Source organism: Mus caroli, unplaced genomic scaffold (genome assembly GCF_978045245.1).
Source record: "Mus caroli unplaced genomic scaffold, Mus_caroli_1 scaffold_7, whole genome shotgun sequence".
In the NCBI taxonomy this organism is placed as follows: Eukaryota; Metazoa; Chordata; class Mammalia; order Rodentia; family Muridae; genus Mus; species Mus caroli.
In genome coordinates, this window is record NW_028227262.1 from 66,267,708 (window position 1) to 66,287,119 (window position 19,412).

At 51.8% G+C, this 19,412-nt stretch overlaps 2 protein-coding genes across 3 annotated transcripts; one reads left to right on the forward strand and one right to left on the reverse strand.

Annotated features, from left to right (window-relative positions):
- Positions 1-6,989: 6,989 nt before the first annotated feature.
- Tlx2 (T cell leukemia homeobox 2) lies at positions 6,990-8,311 on the forward strand. Its single transcript, XM_021165766.2, has 3 exons — positions 6,990-7,389; positions 7,778-8,015; positions 8,095-8,311. The coding sequence occupies exons 1-3, from the start codon at positions 6,990-6,992 to the stop codon at positions 8,309-8,311; spliced, it is 855 nt and encodes a 284-aa protein (XP_021021425.1).
- A 1,532-nt stretch (positions 8,312-9,843) lies between these two features.
- Dqx1 (DEAQ-box RNA dependent ATPase 1) lies at positions 9,844-19,398 on the reverse strand. 2 transcript variants are annotated; one of them, XM_029478507.2, is made up of 12 exons: positions 18,866-19,398; positions 18,434-18,679; positions 18,059-18,252; positions 17,348-17,735; positions 16,773-17,006; positions 16,584-16,683; positions 16,319-16,477; positions 16,047-16,238; positions 12,441-12,560; positions 12,101-12,291; positions 10,802-10,992; positions 9,844-10,640 (listed from the first exon to the last, which is right to left on the reverse strand). In XM_029478507.2, exons 2-12 carry the CDS (start codon positions 18,659-18,661, stop codon positions 10,481-10,483), a joined length of 2,157 nt encoding a protein of 718 aa, XP_029334367.1. In that variant the 5' UTR covers positions 18,662-18,679; positions 18,866-19,398; the 3' UTR covers positions 9,844-10,480. The 2 variants fall into 2 exon arrangements, with proteins under 2 accessions (XP_029334367.1, XP_021021406.1); XM_021165747.3 differs by having other exon boundaries at positions 9,845-10,640; positions 19,047-19,398.
- Positions 19,399-19,412: the final 14 nt, after the last annotated feature.

Sequence of the window (19,412 nt, forward strand, 5' to 3'; positions counted from 1 at the left end):
TGATTCTGATCATAGGTTACAAAGAACACACGTTTTTGATGACGTGTTTCCCATGTTGATGGTGGTGCTAGTTTAGTGGATATGTACATGGGGCAAAACCAATTACAGTATACACTTTAACTACTTGCAACTTGCAGTGTATCGTAAATTAGACCTCAGGAAAACTGTTAAAAGTGAGTTCCAGCTGGGCAGTGGTGGAGCATGCCTTTAATCTGAACACTTGGGAGGCAGAGGCAGACAGATTTCTGAGTTCAAGGCCAGCCTGGTCTACAGAGTGAGTTCCAGGACAGCCAGGGCTACACAGAGAAACCCTGTCTCAAAAACAAACAAACAAACAAACAAACAGTTTTAAAAAATGGCACAAGCCTAGGGGATCAGGAGTTCAGGGTCATCCTAGGCTACATAGCAAATTTGAGGCTAACCTAGGACACCTAAGACTGTCTCAAAATCAACAAAAACAAGCAATAAGTAAATCATAAAATTGAAAAATAAATCAAACTGTGGAGCCAAGTATGGTGGCACACACCTTTAATTCTAACAGGCGGGGCAGAGGCAGTGGATCTCTTGAGTTTGAGCCCAGCCTGGTTTACAAGCCCAGCCTGTTTAGAGCAAGTTCTAGGATAGCCAGAGCTACATAGAGAAATCCTGTCTCAAAAAATCAAAACAAATAATCAGCTTGTTTTTTGTCCTTTTCCGATTTAAGATAGTTTAATAGTGCAGAGCTTACAGCTCGGTAGTAAAGTGCTTGCCCCGGCTCTTTGTTGACCCTAGGACATACAACTAAGCAAGCCCAGGGACTAGAGAGACAGCTCAGATGCTAAGCACTGGCTGCTCTCTCAGAAGACTTCTGTTCACTTCTCAGCACCATATACAAGGTTTCCAACACTCTGTCACTCCAGCTGTAGACAATCCAGTGCCCTAGTCTGGCCTCGCAGGCACTATACCATGTATGTGGCACACATACATACATGGAATTCTGGCCTCACAGGCACTATACCATGTATATGGCACACAGACATACATGGAGACAAAACACTCGTGCACATAAATCTAAAACCAAACCAAACCCCAAAACTTGATAGCTTCCCTTTCCAGTCAGAATAAAAGTCTAAGGTCTTGCATGGGTTCTCTAGCCACACTGGGCTCCTCGATGCTTGTTCTGTAGACACACTGAGATAGGCTCTGCTTTGACACGCTGGCCATCCTTGTCTCTTTCCCCATCAGGTCTCCACGAGGCTTCTGTCTCCCTGCTGCATAAATAACCCTATTTGACCTCTAGCTTCCTTGCTTTATGCTTCTTACCACTTTAACATTGTTAACATTTTATTTAGCATCATTTTTAGCTTTGTTTTAGTTTTTTTTTTTTTTTTTTTTTTTTTTTTTTTTTTTTCTGTGAGACAGGGTTTTTCTGTGTAGCCCTGGCTGTCCTGGAACTCATTCTGTAGACCAGGCCGGCCTTGAACTCAGAAATCTGACTGCCTCTGCCTCCCAAGGGCTGAGATAAAAGACGTGGGCCACCACTGCCCTTGTTTTAGCATTGTTGATGTTTATTTTGTTTTAGTTTTGTTTGTTTTTGAGACAGGGTCTCACTATTTAGCCCTGGCTACTTGGCACTCACAAAGCAGATCTGGCTGGCTTTGAACTCACAGAGATCACCTGTCTCTGCTTTTCAAGAGATTAAAGTCATGTGCCACCATGCCAGGTTCTGGATCTTTTTCTTTAAAAAAAATTTTTATTTTTTGACTTGGGGTCTAATTAAGCATGTTTACTGCTCTTTCAGATGAGTCTATCTCTAGTTCTCATAGGAAGCTGTTCACAACCACTTGTAACTCAGGTTCCAGGGGATCTGATGCCCTCTTCTGGCCTCTTGTATGCAGGGGCTACATATAAACTCACAAGCAAACCCATACATTAAAAAGATGAATCTCTTTTTTTTTTGTAACTTATTTTGTGTATGTGCATATGCATGCTACACTGAGTGCACATGTGTGTGCATACATGTCAAACTCTGGTGTCCTTAGGATCCTGAGAGACCCGAGGAGAGCCTCCTTGATAATAAGGTTAAGCTGGCTGGCCAACAAGGTGCAGAGGCTCTCCTGTCACTGCACCCCCCTTCTCCATCCCCCCACCCCCACCCCGTGCTCCACCACACCCAGCCTCTCACGGGAATCCTGGAAGTTCAACTCAGATCTTCACCTCTGTATGGTAAGCGCTGTATTGACTGAGCTTGCTCGCTTGCTTTTGTTTGAAAAACAGTGTTCTGCCACCTGGCCTCAAACCTGTGATCTTCCTGCCTCAGCCTCCTAAGGTAGTCTGAGTTGTAGTCATGCATCTCTCTGTGTGTATTCTATCTCTTCATATACTATATGCATGTTATAGTATTTGTTTCTAGTATTTTTCTAGTTTTCCCTCTGCCTTTTAGACTAGAATGTGCTATCCACATCTCTATCTCCAGATCTGAGCACACAGTGCATGTTACCCGGAATGGGGGCTGGAGAGACAGCTCAGCAGTTAGGAGCACTCAACAGCTCTTGTCTCTGCAAGACAGGAGTTCAGTTCCCAGCACCCATGTTGGGGGGATCTGACACTCCTGTCCTCTAAGGGGGTCTTTGCACACGTGTACTTCACATAATCTCAAGCAGGCAAACACACATGGACATAAAATTTAAGTAAGTCTTTTAAAAATATACTAAATGAACAAATGAAAGAATGTAGGTGACATTGGTAGCTTAGATTAAGGACTTAGCAATTGGAATGAAGGGCTGTAGCTGGAATAGTCACACTCCTGTAATCCTAGCACCTAGAAGGTAGAGGCAGGAAGATCGGAGTTCAGAGCCAGCTAGGGCTACATAGTGAATTCAAGACCTGAGCTACAGAAGACCAGCAAAGTAGACTGAAGAACAGGAGGCAGCAGCTGCTTTTTAAATTCTGTCTATCTGTCTATCTATCTATCTATCTATCTATCTATTTTTGAGACAGGGTTTCTCTATGCAGCTCCTGCTGTCCTGGAACTTGCTCTGTGGATCAGGCTGGCCTCAAACTCATAGAGATCCATCTGCCCCTGCCTCCCAAGTGGTGGGATTAAAGGCATGTGACACCACTGCCTGGCTTTGTATTTGTATTTGTATTTGTATTTGTATTTGTATTTGTATTTGTATTTTAAACTTTAAAGGAAAGCAGCCAGGGACCTGAGTAGTAGGCCTAAGGGGATGAATGAGAAGTAAGCATTTCTTTCCTTCAGCCTGTTGGACTTAGAATGGCTTCAAGAGAGCCGGGTGGAGCTGGCCAGAAGGCTAGATCAGAAGTGCAACTGGAGGGACGAGAGTCAAATGTCAGGTGCCACTGCTGTCTGGGGTGGGTGTGAGAATCAGGGCTACTGGAATGGATGAAACCTGAAGGGGTGCAGAAAAGCTACAGCCAGAGCTCTGAAGTGTGCTCCAACTCTCCAGGAGGAGAGAGCAAGGCCAGTGGAGGAAGGCTAGAAACAGTAACAATGTAAGCCCTGCTACAGAACGCAAGATATGAAAAGCAGGGCTGGGGATGTAGCTCAGTGGGAGGCACTTGCCTAGCAAGCTTGAGACAGTCAATGCCCCGGGCCCAAAAGAAAAGGAAAAAGAGAAACAAATAGAAGCTAAAAGAAAGGGCACCTTAAGAGCAGGAGAGATGATCCAGCAGGTGGAGATGCTTGTTACCAAGCTTGATGACCTGAATTCCATCTCTGGGACCCACGTGGTTGAAGGAGATATCCACATTCATACTGTGGCACACACACACACACACACACACACACACACACACATGTGCACACACTAAACTAAAAATAAATGCAATTTTAACATTTAAGAAAGGAAGGAAAGAAAATTCAAGAAATAATGGGTTGCTGTGTGTGGTTGTACACTCAACAGGGAGAGGCAGGTGGATCCCTGAGAGTTCAAGGCCAGCTTGGCCTACAGAATGAGTTCCAGACCAGCCAGGACTACATAGAGAGACACCCTCACCTCTACCCCAACCCTCAAAAAAAAAAAAAAAAAAAAGGCCAGTGGTGGTGTCGAAAAACCACCCTCCACTGGGTTAACACCAGAACAGCTGCAGGGGAGGAAATGGAGACAGCAGCCATGGATAGAGCAAAGGAAAGGAGCAATTAAACTTAAGAAGTCAGGCAAATCAGGGTAGGAAGGACTAAGCTGATGTCAGGGATGGTGACATAAGAGTTGGAGCCATCTTGAAGAACAACATTGGGGAGATGGGGAAGGATGGAGATGAGGTGGAGCACTCGGCTTCTTTCCCCGGAAGCTGCGGCCTCAAAGGCTCAAGGACTCCAGGACTCTGGGGTGACTGTACTTGGCAGTGCAGGTCTGGAAGCCCAGGGTCCAGGAGGACAGAAGAGGTAGGAGGGTGGAGAATTTAAAACCAGCTTAGATTATATAGCAAGACACAACCCCAAACATTAAAAAGGAGGTAGGGGAGAAAGAAGGGAAAAGAAAACACTTCTCGGTGTGAGTCACAACACATATGATAGCCAGGAGGACGCACTTACCCAGAAGCCCCATCTTCAACCCGAACTAGCAGGAACCATTCAAGTAGAGATGGGTGCAGGAAGAGAGACTCCTGGTTGGGACTGTGGCTGACAAAATAGCTTATCCTCCGTCCTTACAGCCAGGTACTAGACAGTTTTCTCATTAACTCCCAGATTTGTAAGCACAGCCGCCCTTTGTGGCCATTCTTCTCAAAGGGTCATTAATGGGGGGAGGGGGGTGGGGCGGTGCCACCTGCGCAGACTTCAAAAGTGACATTCATCCAGATCTTCACCAACTGCCTGTTTCTCATTCACTGATTCATTCTTTGAACAGTTCAAAAGGATTTATTGAGATTGGTGAGAGACACTGTCTCTTTCCCCGGGATGCTCACCCTCCTAGCCCACCTGCAAGCCTAGGCTCCCATCCAATGCTTCACTTTGGCTTGATTTAGGCTTCAAGTTCCGTGTAGCCTCCCCCCTCCCCCTGCAGCTCAGAACAGGGAGGGGAAATGAAAGTGTTCTCTAGGGGGTATAGAAAGCACTTTTGCCAAATTGTCCCCTCTCCCTCCCGCCCTGTGACCAGAAAGGTGGAAGGAATATCTGAGAAGGATACTGTGGCCAAAATGGGAGAGGGGCTCCTGTACAGTATTAATGTGCTCCTGAGCCCCTAACCACTATCTGCACCTCCACTCCCACCCCGCAGGCTTCTGAGAACACTGCGGGGGTGGGGCTACTTTTATCTACTTTTATGTTCCTGTCCAGATGCCCAAATATCCTGGTTCCCAGGAGAGAAAAGACCCCTTCACCCTGCCCCAGGCGCCAGGCTGCCAGCCCATCTGCTGGGAGAAAGGAGGGGCGCCTTTCCCTGGGGGATCCTGGAGAAACAACTAGAACAGTAGTCCCAACGAGTTTATACTTGCTAGGCACTTCGCTTCACACGGGAAAGCCGTAGGGTAGAGCTGAACCCTGAAGTGGGTAGGGGTGAGGGTCCAGGCCTGTCATAGCGGGGCGGGGTCTTCTGGCCAGGACGTGTCCAAGCCAGGCTGAGCAGCGCCTCCGTGCCCACCCTCTGCCCCCCTCCCTGGGCCCAGTCTCACCGGCTCGGAGGCGCCAGGGCCCCCCCCAGGGCCGGGGCGGGCTGGGGAAGGTAATGTAATTCCGGCCTAGCTAACCCGATTAAGGCGGCCTGCACCGGGCAGGGTGGCGGCAGGGGCGTGTCTTCGGCTTTGGGGCCCGCCCGGCAGGGGTCCCATCCCGGGGAGGGACGTGGAGGTCACAAACTCCCCGCTCCTGGGTCCGCGCCCAGAGGTCACAAGGTCACCAAGACGCTTCAGCCTTCTCCCACTTTCCTTGGCTGGCATGCTCCAGGCGCATTTTCTGATGCTTGGGTGGGGTAAAGTGTCTGTAGGGTGCGGCGCCCGGAGCCTCCCAAGGCCTCAGCGAGTCCCCAGTGTAGCCCTTTCGCCTTAGAGAAGGGAGGATAGTGTGTGAGGATAGCTTTCCAAGATGCGAATTAGAAAAGTGGAATCCCGCGGTGGAGGCCCGGGTTGGTCCGTTTGAGACACGGGTCCGATTTACAGCAATTTCAGAAAATCGAGATTCTAATAAACAGGGTACTAATTCCTGGTCGGCCAAGACCAGTAAGGTGGGGAGTGGCACAGAAAAAAGCCAGGAGGTGTACCACGACTCCAAGCTCAGATGTTCGTTTCCTGCCCGAGCCCACCGTACGCGCCCTGCTACCGTCTGCTTCCTACACCTGGCCTCTTCCTGGGACTCCAGATCGCGAATCGCCGTTCCCCAACCGCTTCTTGCAGAGCCAGGTAGCCACAACGAGATTTGGTCTCAGAGGGCATTTGGGTGGGGGCCACAACGAATCGAGGAGCTGGCCAGCGGCACCCATCGGGAGGCGAAGAGTGGGGTCTGGGGAGAGAAGCCCTTGCCGAGGAACCCGGGAGCCAGTCCGAAGGCGGAGGCCGGCGAGGATGCGGGCGCGCGAGCATCCCGGCTGAGTCAGCGGCCCCTCCCGCGCACCGCGCCTTCCTGATACCCGCGCCCTCCTCTGCCTGCACCAGGCACATCCAGCCATCCCTTTCCCTTTAACAGCAGGGCCCCGCCCCTGCCCTCCCTCAGCTCCCTCTGCCCACCCGAGTCACTGCCCCTGCCTGAGCTGGCCACCCTTCTCCACACCGGACTCGGGCAGCGGCCTGGGCAACTTAGCGTCCACCTGCGCTACTGCGACCCCCGCCCGCCGCGCTCCTTCGGGATGCGAGTCCCAGAGCGGACTCCCGGGAGGGGCGGGCACACGCGCGGCTGCGCCCTGTGCACAGGGATGTTGCTGTCCCGGGGGCCCCGGCGCATGGCCGTGGCCAGCCCTGCGGGCCCCTGAAGCCGCTGCCCGGAGCGCGCCACCGCCGGGCTCCCGCAGCCGTCAGAAACACCTTTTCCAGTCATCCAACCTCTCAGGCTTGGACCCATGGAGCCCGCGGTGTTGGCTGCGCACCACCTTCCGCACCACGAACCCATCAGCTTCGGCATCGATCAGATCCTGAGCGGCCCCGAACCCCCGGGGGGCGGTCTGGGTCCCGGTCAGTCGGGCCAGAGCCACGGAGAAAGTGCGGCGTTTTCCAGTGGATTCCACGGAGCCTCGGGCTATGCTCCAGCCGGCTCGCTGGCCTCCTTGCCTAGAGGCTCGGGAGTGGGCCCCGGCGGCGTGATCCGGGTCCCCGCGCACCGCCCGCTGCCCGTGCCGCCACCCTCGGGTGCGGCCCCCGCCGTGCCTGGACCCTCTGGTTTGGGTGGCGCCGGGGGCCTAGCGGGACTCACCTTCCCCTGGATGGACAGCGGCCGCCGCTTTGCAAAGGACAGGCTCACGGGTGAGATTGCCCTACCCCTCGGTGTCCTTCCCCCGCGACCCCATTTCTTTGCTTCTCCATTTTCTGCTCCAACCCCATTGCCGGGTTATCTCTCCCCTCTGCTCATCTGCGTGGACCCTCCCCGACCCCACAGTTCTCGGTCCCACAGCAGAGAGGCAGTAAGGAGAGAGCTGCTGTCGTCGGGTCCATGCACCCCTGCCTCTGCAGTCCCACCGTGCCTACGGCGAGGAGGGGCAGGGTGAAGTTTGGGAAGACCCCGAGTCTTCCTAAGCCCCTTCTTGATGAGGCTTCTGTGGTTGGGGGAGGAACTCCGATAAGGACTAGGGACTCTCTTCTCAGTCTCACCTCAGACCACCCCCAAACATTGCCCTGCTCTTCCGTCCCGTAGCTGCGCTCTCGCCCTTCTCTGGGACACGTCGCATAGGCCATCCCTACCAAAACCGGACCCCCCCGAAGCGCAAGAAGCCGCGCACCTCCTTTTCCCGCTCGCAGGTGCTGGAGCTGGAGCGCCGCTTCTTGCGCCAGAAGTACCTGGCCTCGGCAGAGAGGGCGGCGCTGGCCAAGGCCCTGCGCATGACGGACGCGCAGGTCAAGACCTGGTTCCAGAACCGACGCACCAAGTGGCGGTGAGGCGCGGGGCGCGGGCGGGCCGAGTGGCGGGGAAGGACCGGGACGCCCGCTGACCCCGGCTCTCCGCTCGCCCAGGCGCCAGACCGCGGAGGAGCGCGAGGCCGAGCGGCACCGCGCTGGTCGCCTGCTGCTGCACCTGCAGCAAGACGCGCTGCCCCGGCCGCTGCGGCCACCGCTGCCACCGGACCCGCTTTGCCTGCACAACTCGTCGCTCTTCGCGCTGCAGAATCTGCAGCCCTGGGCGGAAGACAACAAGGTGGCTTCGGTGTCCGGGCTCGCCTCGGTGGTGTGACCGACGAGCGCCAACGTGGCCGGGTGCCGTGCCGCCAGCGAAGAGTGAAGAGCAGAAGACCTGCGGCTGTCCTCTGAGGCTCCTTGGTCACCAGTGGCCCCTGGCCCACACTCTGACTCCGCCATTCAAGGTTTTGTTTTGTTAAAAAAAAAAAAAAAACCCGCTGAGACGTGGTTTGCAAGAGCAACCTGCAGGATTGTGGATGAAGCAGGGACCCTGTAAGGCTGCGACTTTGCCCTGAGTGGGCTCAGAGCTCAGGTCCTGCTGGGAAGGGGCCACAGAGCTGGTGTGAAGGCAGATATCAAGGACAGCGGGGGAAGGGTAATGGAAGAGGCGCTGGCAGTAGAGAATGTGGCCTACTGTGACAGGGACCTCGTCCCTCATCTGTAAAACAATCACTAAGGATTCCTTCTAGACTCAGTCTCCAGTTGTCTCCTGCCCAATCTGCGGACCACTCTCCATCTTGAGTTAACTTATGCTATAGGTAAGATAGATACTTATATACCCAGAAGATACACTCTAGAAAGAGAACCTGACTCCCGTGCCATGCAGGGTCAGAGAGCCAAGATGGGGAGCGGGTGGAGAATTCATGGGCCCAGTGTTAGAGTGGGCAAGAGACATGCTTTGAGACTGGCAAACCTAAGAAGAACCAAAGATGGTCTTAAGACTGGAGATGTGTAGGCCAGGAAGGGGAAACTGGGGGCAAGATTAACAGTAGGCAAAACTAATTAGATTTAGAGAGAGATTAGATCTAGATTTAGAGAGAGAAAAAAATGCTGATGCCTGCCTTTGGGGGATCTCCATGACATCACAGGGGTGGAGACAGATAAAATTTTGGGGGCTAAGATCTCCTGGCAAGGGCGGGCAGGCACAGGGAACTCTGGGGAGTTACATGGATTGAGCCTTTCTTTCCACAGTATTCTACAAACACATTTATGATGTGCAAGATGGTGGTGGATTCAGAAATTAGACTAGACTAAGGGCAGAAGGGAAGGAATTAGGGAGAAGTGAAGGATGGTGGCTTTAAGTTGGACTGTTGTTAGGAGATGGCACTTGCAGTAATCCTGACAATCTGAGTTTTAGCCCTAGGGGCAAGTTTGTGGAAGAAAACTGTTTTCTACGAACTGTCCTCTGACCACTGCACATGTTTTGTGGGTGTACACGCACACACACACACACACAGACTATAATGAAAAATTAGAGAGACCGCAGACTGTAGGTGAGTCAGAGGGCGCAGGCTTTTGGTTAAGTGGAGGATGGTTACAAAGCTCTCTGGCTTAACAGGAAGATTTTGCCTCACTCCACTGTCCCCCTCTTGTTTCTGGCAGAGGCTAGAACACTGTGACAGGGACAAAGACCTGTGGTAGCCAGGTCACGGATGCTCTGTGCTAGGGACAGATATAGCGGGCAGCACAGAGGCTTGGTTGGAGGCAGGCAGGAGGCTGCACCTGCAGAAGTCAGCCTTTCCTTTTGTGCCACCTCTGATTCATGGATGTTGTATATGGCACTGCAGAACTAAAAATCAAACTTGGCATCATAGAAAAATCATTTTTTTTTAAAAAGATTTATTTAGATGGGCATGGTGGAGCATGCCTTTAATCCCAGCACTTGGGAGGCAGAGGCAGGTGAATTTCTGAGTTCAAGGCCAGCCTGGTCTACAGAGTGAGTTCCAGGACAGCCAGGGCTACACAGAGAAACCCTGTCTCATAAAACCAAAAAAAAAAAAAAAAAAAAAAAAAGATTTATTTATTTATTTTACGTATATGAGCACACTGTAGCTGACACACCAGAAGAGGGTACTGGATCCAATTACAGATGGTCCTGAGCCACCATGTGGTTGCTGGGAATTGAACTCATGACCTCTGGAAGAGCAGCCAGTGCTCTTAACCCCTGAGCCATCTTTCCATCCCCCCAAAGTCTTTTATAGTCTCACCAAGGAGACAAGGTTGTGTGAGGCGCCGCATGGGTGGGGCGAGCGGCATCTGCTCCCTTGTCCATGGACAGAAGAAAAATCTGCTTGTTCTGAACTGCGGCTCTCTCTTCCCCCCACTCCTAACAGTTCTTGGCTCTTGAGTTCCAGGAGTATATCTGACCCTACACTTTGGGTCTCTAAGTCTGACTGCCTTGGCGCTCTCTGATGAGGTTGGCTCCATTCCTTAGGCAGTTAGCTCACTGCAGAACACAGCCATCTCCATACTCTTGGGGAGAGGAAGTTTCAGTCACTGCTGCTGGTGGCTCTGCCTTTCCTTCTCTCAGCTGGTTCAGGAGGTCTCTGCTCTCACTGGGGGGCAAGTTACTCAGGAAGTATGGAGGGGCGAGTTCCACCAGCCTGACAGAGAAAGTCAGGATGGGATCGTCTGTGCCTTCCCCTGCCCCTCACTCCCCGCCCTGCTTCTACCAACCCTCCTACGTCTCACTCCCCAGCTCTAGGTTTGGTTCCTGGCCCTGGGAGAAGAAGGGCCCTGTATGAGTGAGGGTCAGGAAACTCACATCTCAGGCTGGATCTCAGAGACAATGCAAAGGCAGTTGTCTTTCGAGATGGAGAAGCTGTGGTACAGCACCCACGTGGGTGGCTGGGCTGGAGTCCTGCGGTTTCGGTAGCTGCAGTATGGAGACAGCTGGGCTACGTGCTTATGGGTGAGAAGCAGATAATTTCCTGTCCCGTCTGTGTCTCGGGCCACCTCGTTGAAACACAAATACATGGGTGGAATAAGTAAAATAAGTAATAGAGCACAAAAAATAAAGAAGGCCAAGGTTGGGCGTGGCAGGAATCTCAGCATCTGGGAGCCAGAGGAGCAGAAGTTTGAGGCCAGCCTGAGGTATTTAGAGTCTGGAGCCAGCTTGGACAACATGAGACCTTGTCTCATCGTTTGCTGTCTTTAAAAAGAAAGAAGGAAAGAGAAGGGGCTGTGAAAGGAGTAAGAGTATTGTAAAGCCGGAAAGTCGATCTAGTTAGCTCTGCTCCTGCTTCACCATAGGACATATTCCATGGTCCCTTGTCCTCCAAACCCTCAGACCCCTATTCTAAGAGATCATATGACACACACACATACACACACACACACACACACAGAGAGAGAGAGAGAGAGAGAGAGAGAGAGAGAGAGAATGAATATCGTCAGGTGGCAATCTTGGGTGTCATTCCTCAGGTGCCATCCACCTGTTTTTGGGGACAGAACCTGGAACCTGCCATTAAGCTAGGCTGGCTAGAGAGCCCCAGGGACCCAAGTGTCTCTGACTGCCCAGTGCTAGGACTACATGTGAACCCAGGGTTCTGGGGATTGAATTCTGTCCTTGAGATGGAAGCAGGTGTTTTAACCACTCAGCTCGTCCCCTAACTCCTCTCTCCCTGTCTTGTTTTTTTTTTTTTTCTTTTTCTAAAATTAAAAAAAAAAAGATTTATTTATCTTATGTGTGTGACTGTTTTGCCTGCATGTATTATGCACACCATGTGCTTGCCCTTGGATGTCAGAAGTGTTAAATTTCTGAAATTGGAGTTAAGAATGGTTTTAAGCCATATGGGTGCTAGGATCCAGACCTGGGTCCCCTGGGCACTCTGAGGGAGCAATAAGTGCTCTTAACTGCTAAGGCAACCCTCCAGCCAGCCCCCACCTCCACCCCATTTGGAGACAAAAATCTTACTATGTAGTCCTAGCTGCTCTAGAACTTACTATGTAGACCAGGTTGGCCTCAAACTTAGAGTTTTGCCTGTCTCTAGAGTGCTTGGATTAAAGATGTGCACTACCACACTGGGCCAACTGAGTTATCACGCTCAGCCCCCTCTCCAACCTTGAGGAAGTATCCTGATAGCAGTGCTTTCTGAAGGTCTCTGCGATTCTGCTCAGAGCCAAAGGCTGGCTGGGACAGGGGAAGCTCAATCCGTTGCATGAGTTCCACAAGCTCTGCTCGGAGTTTACGGGCTTGACATAATGACTCCCAGTTTAGGCCCCGAGCCTGACACCAAGCTTCATCTGCTCCACCTCGGAGGAGAAAGGAAACACGCGTCATTAAGTCTTTAAGATGCACAAGAACGACCCTTGGGTAGAGGACCTCCTCCTCCCGGACACAGAGGTATGTGGGCCGATTGGGTATTTCCCGGGAGTCTGAGGGTGCAGACTGAGCCACTTACTTTGTACAAAGGCTTCATAGACCTGGATCAGAGAGCTGTGATCACCATCTGCGTGTTCCAGAGCCCGTCGCAAGGCAGCTTCCCCCGCACTCAGCGGAGGCCGGGTAAACCCAGGAGCAGCTGAAGGCAGGACGCAGGAAGGTGGTTTGGGAGGAACAAGGCAGGGTGGCAGCACACACAGAATGCTCCAAAGGTAGGAGTCATCCTCTGGGGGGCTTGATCTAAAAGACTATAGACTCTAGGTGCTCTGCACTTCACTATACTTTGGAAACATGTGCAGCCAGCCCTCGCCATCCATGGCTCTGCATCTGTGGATTCAGTCAACTGCTAACTCAAAGTATTGAGAAAGCTACATCTACAGAGACGATGCAGGTCATCCTTGGCTGTTCTTCCTTAAATAACACAGGGAGGCTTTTACATGATGTTTGCACACAGTATGGGGTACTGTAAGTAATCTGGAGGCCATGCAGAATATGTAGGAGAATGCGCCCAGTTTATGTTCAGGTTCTATAGCACCCTGGAGACCGAAGCACCAGTGGACTGTGGTATCCACCGAGGGCTCTGGAACCCGTTTCCCGTTTTGGAAACGAAAGACAGTTTTTGCCCGTAAGGAGATTAGAGTCTAGTAGAGAAAGGTTGTGCATATGATTCAACAGATACTTGCTGTACAAGAATGAAGACTTGAGTTTGAATCCCCACTACACACACACACACACACACACACACACACACACACACACACACACAAAGCCTAGCCTGCTACTTGTGCCTGTAACTCCAGAACCCGGTGAGCAGGAACAGGCAGATCATGGAGCTTGCTGTCCAATCAGTCTAGCAGAAGAAATGACCTGCTTCCTCCCGCTTTTGCATGCAAGCACACTGATGCATGCCCCCTCCCTCCAACACACACAAGTCTGGTGGGAGAGTCCAGCAAGGAAGTGAACAAATAAGCACTCTGAAAGTGAAGAGAAGGTCAACGGAGCCAGGCTTTGGTGGTAGAAACAAGGGTGACGTGGGAGCAAAGCATGAGGTTCTTGGGTCGGTGTCAGAAGTTTGCACAGAGAAGGGACCATGGGGCCGTTTAGGCTGTGGAAACGGCATAGAACAAAGGCTAATGGCTTATGTGGGGCATTAGGTGCCATATATGTTGTATGGGATGGGTGACATGTGGCAGAAAGGCAAGGGAAGCTGGAGTGATCTGTATAGTCAGTGTAAGAGACTGACTCTGTGATACAAGAGTTTGCACATTCAAGGAGATGAGAACAGCTCCCAAAGAGGAATGTTAAACTAGGAGTCCAAGTGTTGGTCCACATGACTGGTTAGGAGACCACAGATGGAATCTGGATGAGCAGAGAGGAGTATCCAACACTGGCATTGGCTGTGATTATGCAGAAAGCATAATCTGAAAACACACGTAGGAGCGGGAAAGGGAACTCTGGAGACAGATTATCATAGGATGAGAACAGGAGAGGTGATGGGATTGTCTGAGTTGGAGCAGAGAGGAAGACTGTGGTGGGGCGGTAAGAAGGGCAGTCAGACAGAACGCTTGAGTTAGGCTCGGAGCTGAGGCACTACGGACTGGTGTAGTAGAACTATCTACTAGGAAAGACAGGAGTCCTATGGCACATCCCTGTGATCCTACTACGTGGGAGACTGTGGCAGGAGGATTGCTGCAAGTCTGAGACTGGCATGGGATAGATAGACAGTGAATTCCAGGTCAGCCTGGATGACAGAGTAAAACCCTGCCGGGAGCGAGGGGGTGGGAGAGGAGGAGAAAGAAAAGAAAAAGAAGCCTGCTAAATGGCTCAGCACACACTGCATACGCCCAGCCTTTTAGTTAAACCTCCAGAACACACACAGGTGGAAGGAATCCTACAGTCTTGTTCCTGACAACACACAGGAACTGTGGCACGCCTTTGCTGCCAAACATCATACATCATGCACATGCACAATAAGACATTTAAAAAGAGAGGAACACAGAGCTGGAGAGATTGTTCAGCAGTTAAGAGCACTAGCTGTTCCTGCAGAGAGGAACACAGAGCTGGAGAGATTGCTCAGCAGTTAAGAGCACTAGCTGTTCCTGCAGAGGTCCCAGGTTTGGTTCCCAGCACCTACATGGTAGCTTGCAAGCACCTGTTACTTCAGTCCCAGGGGATCAGATGCTCTCTTGTGACCTCTGCATGTACTGCATGCTGTGACGTATGGACAGACATGCAGGGATACACGTAAAAACAGAATCCTGATGTGGGGGTATTCTTAGGAGTTGTATGTCTCTCCTCGCTCTTCTTCCCTTTCTCTCTGTGTCCCTCTCCCTCATCACTTTCTCCCCTCCCAATATCCTCCTTCCTAAGACCTAAAAGAATGCTACTGGGAAAAAAGCCAGGAGGGGTGGCAAAGACTTTTAACCTCAGGATTTAGAAGGTAGAGGCAGGCAGATCTCTGTGAGTTCAAGGCCAGCCAGGGCTATATAGTGAAGCCCTAGTTTTTAACAACTCATACTGGCAGAGAGACACAAAGCACTTTGGGAATTTCAAGTATAGAGGCAGCACTGTGATCTGCGCTGTGGATGGGTGTGCTCAGAGTTCTGGGAATGAGAAGACCCACAGGCCAAATATTATAACCTTGGGGAGATTTACAATGGAAAAGAGGATGAGAACCCCAAGGAAGAGATGAGGACAGAATAGCCATGGAGGTGGGATGGAAACTGCAGGATGCTGGGCACCTATGATCCCAATGTCTGCGAGACTGAGGCACAAAGATCTCAAGTTCAAGGCCAGCTTGGGCCATATAACAAGATGCTGTCTCAAAAAGAAGGCCAGGGAGGTGGCTCAGTGGTTAAGAACACTTTTAACACAAGAATGAGGACCTGAGTTCAAATTTCTGGGTACCCATGAAAATGCCACCTGATGTGGCCACACACACACACACACACACACACACACACACCTTATAACTGGAGACAGGAGAATCACTTGGGTTTGAGATAGCAACCTAGCTTCAGATTCAACCTCAGGGGAATAAGAGAGTGAAAGAGCAGGACACCTGACATTCTCTGTTTCAGAGCACACCCACATTCATGCACGTGTACACACACACACACACACACACACACACACACACACACACATGACACATGTAGTGAACATTCTTGTGTCACAGGTTATGGGCAAATGCTGAGTGTCTGGACCCTCACTAGTGAGCTGTCACTGTAGGGGGACATGGTCCTGAAGCTGTAATGCAGCAGGTGAGACTGGGATAGGGGTTTTGTTGCATGGCTGAAAGAGAGAGGTGGACAGAGGACAGGTGAGTGGATCTAGTCAGCAATGTGGGCGAGATTCTGTACACTGAGAAGAAAAAAGCATTAGAGGAAAAGGCTGTGGGGATGATAGAAAGAGATGGGCAGACACTTGGTTCCTTAGGTGCTGTGAGGGGAGGCGGGGGCTGGGGGAGGCTGACACAGCTGTAAGAACCAGTGATTCCAGCTTCACCCCAGTGCAGGTCTGAGCAGCTGCCCGACAGCCAGGAGGCCCTGGGTAAGATTTTCAGCATAGCAAAACCTCCGAAGTCCTGACTAACAAGTGAGGTAGATTCAAGCTAGGAATGTACCAGTGAGCATAGCAGCCAGAGTGAGCATTTCATCCACACAGTTAAACTCGCAGGAGGCCAGCAGGGCTTTGGCCAGCTCCGGGGACAGGGGAAACTCCGACAGGATCACTCCGAGGTCCGACAGCTCCCCGTCGTCATTCAGAGCAGCCAGATAGTCTAAGTCTTCCAGGGCCCGCATCAGTGCTTCTGGTGCTGGTGAGAACACAAGGCTTAGATGTCACAAGCTCTGACCCTGAAGTCAGAGGCAGCCCTGGGTCAGGGTGGGGGCTCACCAGGCCGGTCCAGGAAGTGGCATTCCCCTGGCTCTGCAATCCGTTTCCTCATTAGTAGCAACACCAGAGAGCTCAGATTCTCTTCACACACTTTGGGGTGGGGCAGTGGGGGAGCCTCTAGTTCTAGGGTGGATTTAGAATACAGGCGGAGGCAGGATCCTGAAAGGAGAAAGGTCTGGGGAAGTAGATTTCTCAGCGCTTGTGTGAGATTTTGTTTGTTTGTTTGTTTGTTTGTTTGTTTGGCCTTGAGGGCAAAGGCTCTTACCTGGTGGGAACCCCTTGGCCCGAAGCAGTCTTGCCTCTGCCTGGCACTTGCTAATTGGTCTCAACACCTGGGATTCTGCCCGGATCCGAGGATTGTAAACCTGTCATCCAGCCCCCAGACAAGGCCAAGACAGATCAGAGTGGTTCCCTTCTATCTGAGGGCCCACTCCCCCTCTTTTCTCTCACTCACACTACGAAGTTCCAGTCCTGAGTCAATGACGTGTTGGATGGAAGGAAGGGAGAAGGAGAAATCAGCCAGCCAATGAGTGACCACGATTTTGCGAACATTCACGTCTGTGTCTTCATACACTGTCTGGATGGCTTGAGCACAGCCAGGGTGAAGGGGTAGCACCCTCGGTGGAGGCCCTGGGACAGCCAGCGTTCCCATCTCCCCGGACAAGGATTCACAGCACAGAGAAATTTCCTGAGAAGAGGGGTGGGGCATGAGGGCAGTTCTTACCTTTCTTGGGGGAGCACAGACCTTTTGGACAAACTGATAAAAGCTAAGGCCCTTCCTTTTATCTGAGAAAACAGGCATACTTCTAAAGTTGGGTACACTAGAATTTTAGTTTGCTGTGCACAAAGCTCTGCAATTATAAGCAATTTAAAAAGTGGGCAGCAGATTTCTTTATTCTGAAGTCGTTGATTTCCCTGTGCAGTCTTTAGCAAAGAGTAAACAGAGCCACTGTTCCTAAGATGTGTTGCCTCTGGGACGGGAAGGCAGCACAGGAATGCTTCCCATATCTGCTTTTTCCTTTTGTTTACCTCTTCGCTGGGCAGATACACCAGCACATCTCCTGGTGCCTCTTCCTGCTGACACAGCTCAAGCACAGCTTGGCAGGCAGCTTCCACCAGGTCGGTAGGGACAGTGTCCTTGTAGGCAAGGGTGGGATCTCCACCAGGCTCCCTGGGCACACGCACAATGGGAGAATTGCCCCAGAAAGCCTGGAATTTTGGTTCAAGTGCTGGGTCGGTAACTACAACCACTCTGGGATCCCCCGGCAGGTTTCTCAGTCTGGTATCTCTCAAGAGCCCCTGTAATAAATCTGAGGCCACTGACCGCTCCTGAACCTCATCCAGTATCAGCACGCTCCAGGCTCCAGGGCCCCGGGTTGAGGCTACTTCCTGCAGAAATAGCCTGTCCCAGCAAAACCTGTTGGCATTCGTAGAGGGCAGGGAGTCAGTGTGGACATGGACCAGACCAAAATCCATGTATTTTTTTTCCCCAAGTTGCCCAGATTCTGATACTGAAGGACAGAAAAAGATGTCCTAAGCCTGTGGACCATTAACTGTGATCCCACGTCTCTGTTGAGAGCACTTGGTTTATGCACTATATCCTGTGTCTTGTGGAGGGGAGGTTTGTATCACATGACTCCATGGCAGGTTAAGCTGAGGGCATGAGGAGATAACAGGCAGTTGGGGTTGTCTCCGCTCCACAGGGGGAGTTAAGCCCAGGTCAGACTGCAGATGGCCCACCTGAGCATGGTGTTGGGCCCAGTACAGTCTTCCTGAGGGACGCTGTATCCAATCTCATGACCCAGGGTCAGGTCCATCTCATCAGCCACCCTTGAAGCCAGGCTCATGGCTGCCAGAGGGTAGGGCTGAGTGACTGTAACCTGTCCTGTCTGGAATCCTCTGGCCAGCGCAAACTCTGCACACCACTGAGGAATCTGGGGTAGGGAGAGGGAATGTGTCAGAGGACTGGAGGACCTCAGACAACGATGGCCAGCTGAACTGGGATCCCTGAACCTTACTGCCCAGTGGGTCAGCCTCTCCCACATCCCCTCTCCTTTACCCAGGCAAAAGCACATTTAACCCTGCCCTTTGTCCACTCCCAGAATCTTCCTCCACCTGGGTGCTCTTGCCAGAGCCAGGGTCCCCAGATACCAGCACCACTCCAGTGGGGCTACTCTCCAAATGCTCCAAGAACAGGAAGCGAGCAGCCCAGATGGGCAGGGCTCTACGCTGCTCAAGCAGCTCATAGTAGCAGGAGGAGAAGGGGAGCCCATCAAAGGGGTTCACAGCCAACTCAGACTCCCCAGGACTCGGTTCAGACTCTTCTGCCAGCCCAGAGGCCATGGTGGCTGCTCATAGAACCTACGAAAAGCAGGGCAGCTAGTAAGGCCTTGGGTCTGGTGACTGATACTGAATTCCCATCTCAGCTTGATCCCCAACGTCACCCCACAGGGGAGAATGCCTTGGGGTCCATCCTTCCCAGCGGTATTTGCTTGCCAGGAAACTGTGCTGGGTGTCTCTAAGGGGACATCACGAGTGGACTTTTACCCTGTTTGTAGCTGGGATCCCTGAGTAGTAAAGATTTGTGACTAGCACAGGGACCCACGTAGGCAGCAGGAGCTACAAGAAGCAGTCGTCTGTGGGGAAGGCCCAAGTGGGGAAAAGAAAGAAATCTGGAGATGAGAGAAGGGGACAGTAAGCAGGGCCATTAATGATTCTGGATTCAAACCTGCCAGCAGCTCTGGGACACGGGTCAGGATGGCAGCCAGTTCTGGACACACCCAGCCAGCCACACCAACCCAGGCCTCCCTGGAGTACAAAGGTAAATTCCGGCCCCATCCGGGAGGCTGAGCTCAAACTCCAATCCCAGAGCTTTATTTTGGGGGGAGGGGCCTTTTGCTCCACCTTGGTTAGCTTAGCTAGGAACCTATGGAAAGCAGGTTCCTGATGCCACCCTGAGCTTGTATAACTGAGCCTATATGACCCGACTGTAGTCATGAAATGCATTCTGGGACTTGTAGTTTTGGAGTGACAGCCTACACTGTAACTGAGCTGGGATCCAGTTGTTTTGTCTTCAGTTTAGTGTAATTTCAGT